The sequence below is a fragment of the Pundamilia nyererei genome, unplaced genomic scaffold, assembly GCF_000239375.1.
Source record: "Pundamilia nyererei isolate P.nyererei 1_Seehausen unplaced genomic scaffold, PunNye1.0 scaffold00363, whole genome shotgun sequence".
In the NCBI taxonomy this organism is placed as follows: Eukaryota; Metazoa; Chordata; class Actinopteri; order Cichliformes; family Cichlidae; genus Pundamilia; species Pundamilia nyererei.
In genome coordinates, this window is record NW_005187764.1 from 356,984 (window position 1) to 366,395 (window position 9,412).

General features: G+C 37.3%; 1 protein-coding gene across 1 annotated transcript in view; it reads left to right on the top strand.

Moving 5' to 3' along the window:
* The window catches only part of LOC106456521 (MAP7 domain-containing protein 1), a 14,037-nt gene extending 5,216 nt beyond the window's left edge, over positions 1 to 8,821 (top strand). Inside the window, exons 2-7 of the mRNA XM_013915787.1 lie at positions 2,890 to 3,035; positions 3,141 to 3,723; positions 4,629 to 5,193; positions 8,344 to 8,402; positions 8,496 to 8,592; positions 8,685 to 8,821. Of these exons, the coding sequence (XP_013771241.1) occupies positions 2,890 to 3,035; positions 3,141 to 3,723; positions 4,629 to 5,193; positions 8,344 to 8,402; positions 8,496 to 8,592; positions 8,685 to 8,821 (1,587 nt within the window). The remainder of the gene's footprint in view (positions 1 to 2,889; positions 3,036 to 3,140; positions 3,724 to 4,628; positions 5,194 to 8,343; positions 8,403 to 8,495; positions 8,593 to 8,684) is intronic.
* The last annotated feature ends 591 nt before the right edge of the window (positions 8,822 to 9,412 follow it).

Consider the following 9,412-nt stretch of genomic DNA (forward strand, 5'->3'; position numbering starts at 1 on the left):
GACACTATTTCTCACTCTATACTTCTCAGTAGGCTAGCCTCTATCGGTCTCTCCCATACTCCACTAGCCTGGTTTAAATCATACCTGTCTGATCGCACTCAGTTCATTCAACTCAAATCCTTTACTTCTCAGCCCTTTCCTCTGACCACTGGTGTGCCCCAGGGATCTGTCCTGGGGCCCCTTCTTTTCATTATCTACCTTCTACCGCTTGGACATATTTTCCGTAAATACAATATCCATTTTCACTGTTATGCCGATGACACCCAGCTTTATCTGTCCACTAAACCTGATTCTGCTCTCCCCCCATCCTCCCTTACCCTCTGTTTAGCTGAACTAAATTCATGGTTCTCTTCTAATTTTCTCAAACTCAATAGTAATAAATCCGAGCTCCTCTTGGTGGGCACTAAATTAACATTATCCAGAACCAACAGTTTCTCTATTACTATCGATAACTCACCGGTCTTCATTTCTTCCTCTGTGAAAAGTTTGGGTGTCATCCTCGACTTTATCTTTCAATTCACACATTAATAATGTTACTCGGTCTGCATATTTTCAATTGCACAACATTAATCGTCTCCATCCTTTTCTCACCCCACATGCTAATGCCATTCTTGTCCATAGCCTTGTTACTTCCCGGATCTTTTTGGTCTTACTCAAAAATCCATCCACAAGCTCCAATGCGTCCAGAACTCTGCTGCCCGTATCATCACCAGGACCCCTTCTGTCCACCACATCACTCCTGCCTTGCAGCAGCTTCATTGGCTCCCGGTCAAATATCGCATCAATTTCAAAATACTCTTGTACACATTTAAGGCTATTCATCATCTCTCTCCTCCATATCTCTCTGATCTGGTTAAGATCACCGCCCCATCTCGTTGTCTCAGATCTTCTTCTTCCCTTTCACTCTCCGTCCCTTCCCCCCATCTTGCAACCATGGGCAGCAGGACTTTCAGCTGCTCTGCTCCACGACTCTGGAATTCCCTAAATCCTGATTTAAGAAATATCTCTTCCTTCTCACTCTTTAAGTCCAAACTCAAAACCCACTTGTACAAAATAGCTTATCCCACATAACCTCTCCACTCTGCTATTTTATTTGTTTATGTCTTATCCTTTTATGTTGCTTTTATTCTACCGTGTACAGTGACCTTGAGTGTTTTGAAAGGCGCTTTCAAATAAAATGTATTATTATTATTATTATTATTATTATTATTAGTCTGGTGAGATTATTTTTCTCTGCAATTCATGAATAGGCATGTTACTGAACTTGCATTTGAACAAGAAGATGTGATACAGAGTTTCCTCCATGAAGAATTTTCCTCATCTTAAAATGAAACATGAACCTTTTAAAGTAGACCAAAAGTTTCACATTTCCATGGTGGTTAGCTAGGGCCTTGTATCTTAATTGCAAAATCCTAACTCTGATATGCTGAGACAGGCAGGATTCACATGGATGAATTTCTGGCTTCAACACTCTTATTTGCCTTGAATTGGGTAACATCATGCATCGCTGATCTAAATTACAGATCAATTGCTTTGCTTTGTCTGTACTATAAGTGGAGAGACATTCAAGATCTGAAGCACCAGTGCAGACATTCAACAGTCATGATTATTCACTTGTGATTTGTGCAGTTTGGCATCTAAATGTAAGAAATAAGTTATTCATTGCAGTGAATAATCACCCTGTCGTATTTGAACAAAATTACTCCGAGGAAGGCACCTCGGCTGATGTTAAAGGCTAATCAAAGCTTGGCTAGCTTGCCTTGTGATGATTGGTTACTATTACTATGACATTTGTGCCAGCAAAGTTACCCCCAAACATCAGGAAAGCTTATGTCAAGCGTTGGAAGCAATGCATTGATGTGAATCCTGCCTTGACTTACACAGGTGATAATACTGCAAGGGTTGACTCAGCTAAACAAACTTTAACTGACTATAACTATAACTGATTCTTCTTCACAAAAAGAAGAACCTCACTGCTTAGTACTCATCTATGTAAAGCTCCAAAAGGAGCCACTCACTGCATTCAGATCTGCTGTAAAAGCTTTGCTATTCTAACATTAAGATAAGTAAAAGACTATATAAGCAAAGACACAGTTGTTATGGAACAAATGCAGACTAACTGAAACGTAAAATTAAAGTTTTATATTGTCAAGAATAAACTGAATAGTTTAGAGCAAATACTCTCAAAAGTTGGAACATTATTTTACCCTGGCAGCTTAAGTTGCCGTCACACTGGAAACGATTCCCTCATTGCATATTTACTCTGAAGCTGACGACTGGTCACTTAGTAGAATGCCGGGAAGTTGAGAGATGTTTCTTGGGTCCTGCTCGCTTTGAGTCACCAGCTGTTATTTTCCCCGTACTTGCTCGACGCGACTTTCTATGGTCTCTGGTTGTTACATCAGTGTAAATTGTTTCCAGTATGGATGCAGCTTCAGTCTACAAAAAAAAAGACAGGCTTGACACTTGACGCAAGTAGTAAAAGCATTAATCCACTCTGTAGCAATAGTGACAGTTATACTCTGTGCTCTACATAGAATAAAAACTGTCAAAATTACTATGGGTTGCAAGATGAGGCAGGTCAAACATAGGCTGTTGTAAGATTTTGTAAAAAAATTCTAAAATAAGCTAATAATTACCTGTTGTGACCAGACCACTTAAATGGCTAATCTTTTGTTTTTAAATGGAAAACCTTCTAAGTGCAATCATTTAGTGTGATAAACCAAAACTGCATGGGCTTGACCATTTTTAGATAAATACTATCATTTGGGAAATGTCTATTTAAAATCTCTTTAGAAGTTATTCCATACAAAATAAAAAATGCCATAGATAATCTTTCTGCAGTTATAACCTGTACAGCACTATAACATGAAATCTTAATGCTCTCAGCCCCACTGTAGCAGCTTCTCCATAGACCGTAGTACACCAATTGCTTTGGGAGGAAGCCAGCAGATTGTTACTCCTGCTGAACCATCAACACATCCGGTACCACAGTGGAATCCCCCTCCAGTGGAACGTCATTCTTTAGATAATAGGTCTGTGTGTGTGTTTGTGTGTGTTTCTGTCACTGAAATAGTGTGTATAAGTCAAAGTTTCAGCATTAAAATATTCTTTTGTTTGTAACACATGTTTGTTTCCAGTGACCGTGCTGGTGAGGAATTCCTGAGATGCATTGCAGCCAACAAACCTCTCCCAAACTATCTGAAAGGCAACATGGCATACAACCTGGCTGACGCATTTAAGTCAGCTAGTATCTTGAAAGAAGCAGTCAAATCAGACCGTGAATTCCAGAAGCATGTGCCTAGAAGCAAGAGCCGTAGTCGAAGCAGAAGCCGAGGCAGGTCTCGAGCCAGGAGTCGCGGTCGAAGCAAAAGCAGAGTACGCAGCCGAAGCAGGGGAAGAAGCAAAACTCAAGCCTGTGGGAAGAGTCGAGCTAGAAGCAAAAGTAGGGCTCGCAGTAGGAGTCGGAGCAACAGTCGAAGTGAGAAAAAAAGTCATGTACGGAGCAAGAGTCGAGCAAGGCGATCCAAGTCACGAAGTAGCAGCAGTGAAAAGAGCCGAGGCAAAGGCAAAAAGAAAAACAGGAGCCCCGAACTCATCACTGTCAACAGCAGTAATAATCTGCCAGGAAATAGTCTATTAGAAGGATTGAAGCTGGTTATGAGCAGCCAAGATTTGGAAGATCACCTGCCATCTCTCAAAGATATCATCCTCACTATTAAGGTAGAGCTTATTACTTATTCCACAAGTTATGCTAAGATCATTGTTTTGCTGGACCAAATTGAAACCAGCTGCATTGTAATAAAAAAATCAACATTAAGAGTTCACAACAACAAACCCTAACATTATAGTAATGTTTGCCAAGTACTAGTATGATTTAGCATTTGTAAGTCATTAATTAGTGTATTTTTTTGTTTGTTTTTAAATTAAGACAATCTTGCAGTGCAAAACAGAATTCTCTGACATGCTTTATGTAACTTGATCTAAAAATGACATTGTGTATGGAAGTAACTAGTAATTGATAGAGATTTCAGCAGCATTATTTATATATATATATGTATTTATAATATAAAGAAATTATCAAATTCTATGTAAAATGTCTTTAAGTAGAAGTGCATATGTCAAGTCAAGTAAAATTCTTGTAATTGCAGAAGCTGTTTTTAGGAAAATAAGACTTTTCAGTGAAACCTGTACAAATTATGTGCTGTATCTACCCTGCATGTTACATTGGGACAATACTATTACAAATTGCTATTATATTTAAATAATAGCAGCTTAAATTAATAGGAGCTTAAATTGAAATTTCTTAACACAGCACATAGACGTCTCGGACATTGGCAGTTGTAAATGTTAAAAGCTATAGTTTATAATGGCGAGGTTTCAATATAGGCCATATGATCCAGGAAAGAATGTTAGTCTTAAGTTAAAGCATGTAACAGTGCACTGGAGCTTGAGGTTTTTAGTTGGTGTTTATGCTGAACTTATTTATGCTGAAATGAGAATTACATTGACCTACAAAGGCTCGTGGGTGAACAATTGATTGCTTTAGCCCTGAACCTTTAAACTGAGCAGTATAATTGTGAGCAGCCACAAATTCAGTGTATCTAATTGTGATTTCTTCTACACAGGCTCCAGATGAGGGCAAAAAAGTTGAGTGTGTATCTAATGAGCCTACACACATGGAACATGACAGTCAAGACAGTTTATCAATGCTGGAAAAGGAAAGCATGCTGCTTCCACATGAAAGAGTTGGTGGTGATTTCTCATGGCTTCAAGGACAAAGTCAAGAAGATGCTGCATACCAGAAAGCTAATGAACTTGAAGATGAAGAGTCTTTCTTGTATGGGAATGAACCAGCTTCCCAGATTAATGAAAAGGCCAAACTACAGAAAGAGAGTAGTTCCCTTTCCACTCGTTGTGGACATCTTCTTGATCCAAATCAGTCCCTGCAGTTGGCTTCTTCAACTTTAGTCCACTCCAATCTGGACAACATGGAATATGAGAAAATCAAGACCATATTAAAAAGCCTGGGTTCATCAAGTGAGATCAAGGTGAAGACGCAGGGTCAGAATGAGCAGGAGTCATCTCCTACACTTGTCAATTCAGACAAAGCAGCAGCAACTTTAGCATTGCCAGCACTCAATAACCCAAATGTACGTCAGGCTCTGGAGTCTCTGCAATCTCTGATCAAAGGTGAGAGATTTCTATTAAATGAAAGATTCAGCATAGTTTACTCATGCTACTGAGTTCTATTTTTTTCAGTATTTTGTGTTATTAACGATAACAGTTGTTTGATTTACTTCATTATGGCAGATTATGAGTTACACATAACATACTTTTAAATTTTAAACCTGAAATTGTATGTAATTTGACTTGTCTGTGAATACAAACCATATGCAGTGTATTTAAAATAAACATAGATAATTTCAAAAGATGCACTAGTTAATGGACTACTGTTTTCAGGACTTGAGTTTGGCATTTAGCTAACTTCGTCTTTTGTTTTTGAACCAGAAGGGATTTGGATTTTATATTGGAGGAAGAGTGGAGATGCCCAGAATCCATGTTTTTTTGAAGTCCAGTATCCACAGTTACTGATCATTTGTGGTGCCACTTCATCTTCCGGTGTTTGTAGTGATTGATCCACTGTGTTTTATCAACTCCATTTTCAGTACAGAAGATTGTACAGCACTATCTCACAAGTGTTATGGAGATGCTGGTTTCTTTTACCAACAGGACCACTATCTAACGACAGTGCCAAAATTACTAAAATGATTTTCTGATCTGTTTATAAAGTAAACAGTAATAACATACTGTTACTTTATTTAACAGCATGTTATTGGTCAGCTAACTCATCTGACGCTAACCCCATAGAGCAGCGGTCCCCAACCTTTTTTGCGCCACGGACTGGTTTAATATCAGACAATATTTTCACGGACCGGCCTTTAAGGTGTCGCGGATAAATACAACAAAATAAAATGAAAAGGCCAAGACAAAACTGTGGTATTTTGTAAATATAGTAATAAACGCTAATTCACTGTGTAATTGTGTAACTTTATTAGCAGCGTCCTCCTGAAATGCTCCAACAAATTTGAGAGTAACATAGTCCTCTGTGCCACTTGCTCGCGCGTAAATATTTCTTTCAAAATAAGACACACAACTACAACACGGGAAAAGACCCAGGGAAACAGAGTTAACGATAAAAACCCTGAAAACCATACATTTCACAACCAAACCTCAAATCTTGCGGCCCGGTACCAAACGGCTCATGGACCTGTACCGGTCCGAGGCCCAGGGGTTGGGGACCGCTGCCATTGTTATATTTATATAACATACAGACGAGGTAAAGGGTGCTCAGGCTCCTAAACACGTGCTTAACTTTTGGTGAAAGAGTCTTGGTTTTCTTTGTTTTCTTTTTTTCTGTTTTCTTTGAACTCTTCTTTTTCCAGGGTGGAATGATTGTACAGCATACATTTTTAATTACTTTAAAAAACAAGAATTGGGTGCACAAGTTTAAATTTATTTTGAATTTTCTTTAAACCACACTGTGTTAACATTGTACATACAGGCTCAAATATATACGTCCCCACTAATATTTGGTTAACTGTCCCTTAGCAAATTGCACCTTGACCTGATGCTTTTAGTACCCATTAACAAGCTTCTGGCGTAATCCTGGCTAGATATTTGACTAGTCTTCTTCTAGCTGCTGATCTGAGGAAATGTAAAAGAGGAAAGATTTTGGAGGTTGTAGTCCTCCTTCATTATTCCAGCCACTTTGTGCAATGTACCAGTACAACTGTTTCATGTGAGTGGGACAGTTTGCGTGTTCTTTTTATTCTTGGCTAAGTGCTGACATATCCAAATAACTTGTACTTATTTATAATTGTTTGAATTGAGGATTCTGGAATGTGTAGTTGTTTAGAAATGTCTCCGTGAAACATCCCCTACATGTGTAAATCTACAATTATCCATCTTAGATCTTAACAGAGTTCCTTAGACTTTTCCAGTGTTCTAGACATCTGTCAATGCCATGACTGCTGGCAACCAACTTTTTATGCTGGAAAAGAGAAACTACCAATTGTAGTCAACTGGTAGTTTTGACAAGTCAATAGGTAAAAACCTTGTCAAGTTAAGGTTCTGTAGAACCCTCAGCACCACTTATTAAAACATAGTGAAGTGAATGTATAGATTTAAGCATACATATAGTTTTTGCACTTTGTAGATTAGAGACAATCCATCAATTTAAACTTAGGAACCAAATTCTTGTTTTAAGTAATATAAGGTGTTGTACAATCAGTCCACATTGGAAAAAGGGTTAGGGTTAAGACTCAAGTGACTACTGTGACTACAACTGTAAATGTGCATACTTTTCAGATGTTAGACATTTCTATATTGTAAATCCTTTTTGATTGATATGAGGAAATATTCTGTAAGTCTGAGGTACTGGATTTCTGATTTTCACATGCTGTTAGCCATAGTCATTGATGTTAAAACAAAATAAGCTATTTCACTTTGTTTAATGAATAAGAATGGAATAGGAAATATATATGTAAATTTATCCCCTTTAAATCAAGTAAAAACAAGAACATTTTTACCAAATTATCAGTTTTTTAAAATAGACTCATAAAGGGTAACTTTTGCAGTGGTCATGAAAGGGGAAAATGGGAGAAAATTATAAAGATCAGACCTTTTTCTTGTAGCAGTCTGTAATGAGTTTTATTTAAGCAGTGAAGTTGGGCATTTTGATATGGGAGTCTGTGGAGATTGAGTTGCTTTTGGAGGCATCCATGAAACTGCATTTTCTGGCTCCCTGAAATTTGCTTCCTTTTTTAAAAAAATCCTGAAAGGGAATTGGGGAAAGACCAAAAAAAATAATGGTTTAAGTAAACCATTGTTTTTTGTATATATTTAAGCATATATACGCATGCTTAAATATATACTTCACTCTCTTTTAATCCAGTTTCTGGGTAACTAAACTATAATGATTTGCTAATTATCACACGTTTTGCATTAGATTTTTACCGAGGTAAAATTCTTTCATTGTGTTGCTGGTGTGGTTGTGATTTTTTTTTCTTTTTCTTTTTTAATGAAAGAGGTCATAAAACATTTTAAATTTCATTAGGTCAGCCATGAAGAAACTTATAGAACGCCCAGCATTATTGTTGCCTGAGGGATGGCAACAAGCACAAAAGTCTGCTTGTGTGAAACGAAGAGACTTGTATGACAGCTATTTACCCAGCTGATGTCACCTGGTCTGATGTCTTAGACCTCTGTTATTATTCTTTAATACTTTTATTAGTGAAAGCATAGTTATACATTAATTACCGTTAATCTTTGATCCTTCAGCTACAAAGGAGAAACGAACAAAAAGTGACTGCGCATCTCAAGTATCTGATAAACATAAGGTGAATTTTCAAACATCATTTGTGTAATGAAGTGAGATACAGAAAAAAATGCTAAAGCACCCGCTTATTTTGAAATTCGAATGTGTTTCACAGGAGGGTGACAGTGAGGAAAGGAAGAGAGAGAAACAAGAGAAAGTAAATAAAATGGAGTCTTTGGCCAAAGAACTGGATGAACTGTTAAAACAAGATGGTAATGTAGTGTTCTTTGTTTATTTCCATTTTGTTGTCTGCCACAGTCTAAAATATTCCTTACACTTAAATACTTTTCTTCTCCATTTGCAGGACTGGGTTTTATAACTCCAGTTACTGGCTTTTACTGCCAGAACTGTGAGGAGTTCATTGGAGATTTGAAGTCTGCTGAAAACCATGCAGCTATCCGCCACCATAGTAACTTTATTGTGAGTACCCATTGTACATAACTCATTATGGATGAGGCACATGATACTCTACATTCTTTTGAAAAACATAAAAGGATAAGTATGTAACCGATTTCAACTTGGCTGACATCTTTTTCACATAGTCAACGTGCTCCTTGCATATACAAAAAAAAAAAAGTTCAATGATTTTTAGTTATATTTGATTTAAATAGGATCATAACCCTTCAACTTCATGACTACATATTTAAAGGTTTTAATGCCACTTGTGCTTATGTTTCATGTTACTCACCAAAACACACTGTGTGTATCTTTGCATGTTGCTGGAGCTATTAATTCTATGAAAAAAACCCCAGATGGAGTAGCCCTGCACCAACATTTTTGCCAGTGCAATTCACCAGTTGCGATTTTCTTTCTTTCAAATTTCCTTCTAAGGAAATCAAACAGCTCAGAACAGTTGCGTCATTACATACACTCATCATGACCATGTCTTGATAATTTTGGATTTTTTGGTGATTTCTTTGAGCTGTTCTTTTTCCAGGTTAGACTGATTCTGCAACATATATCTTGAGTGATTTTAAAAAACAAGAATTGGATACACGAATTTATTTAGGATTTTCTATCATCCAGACAGGG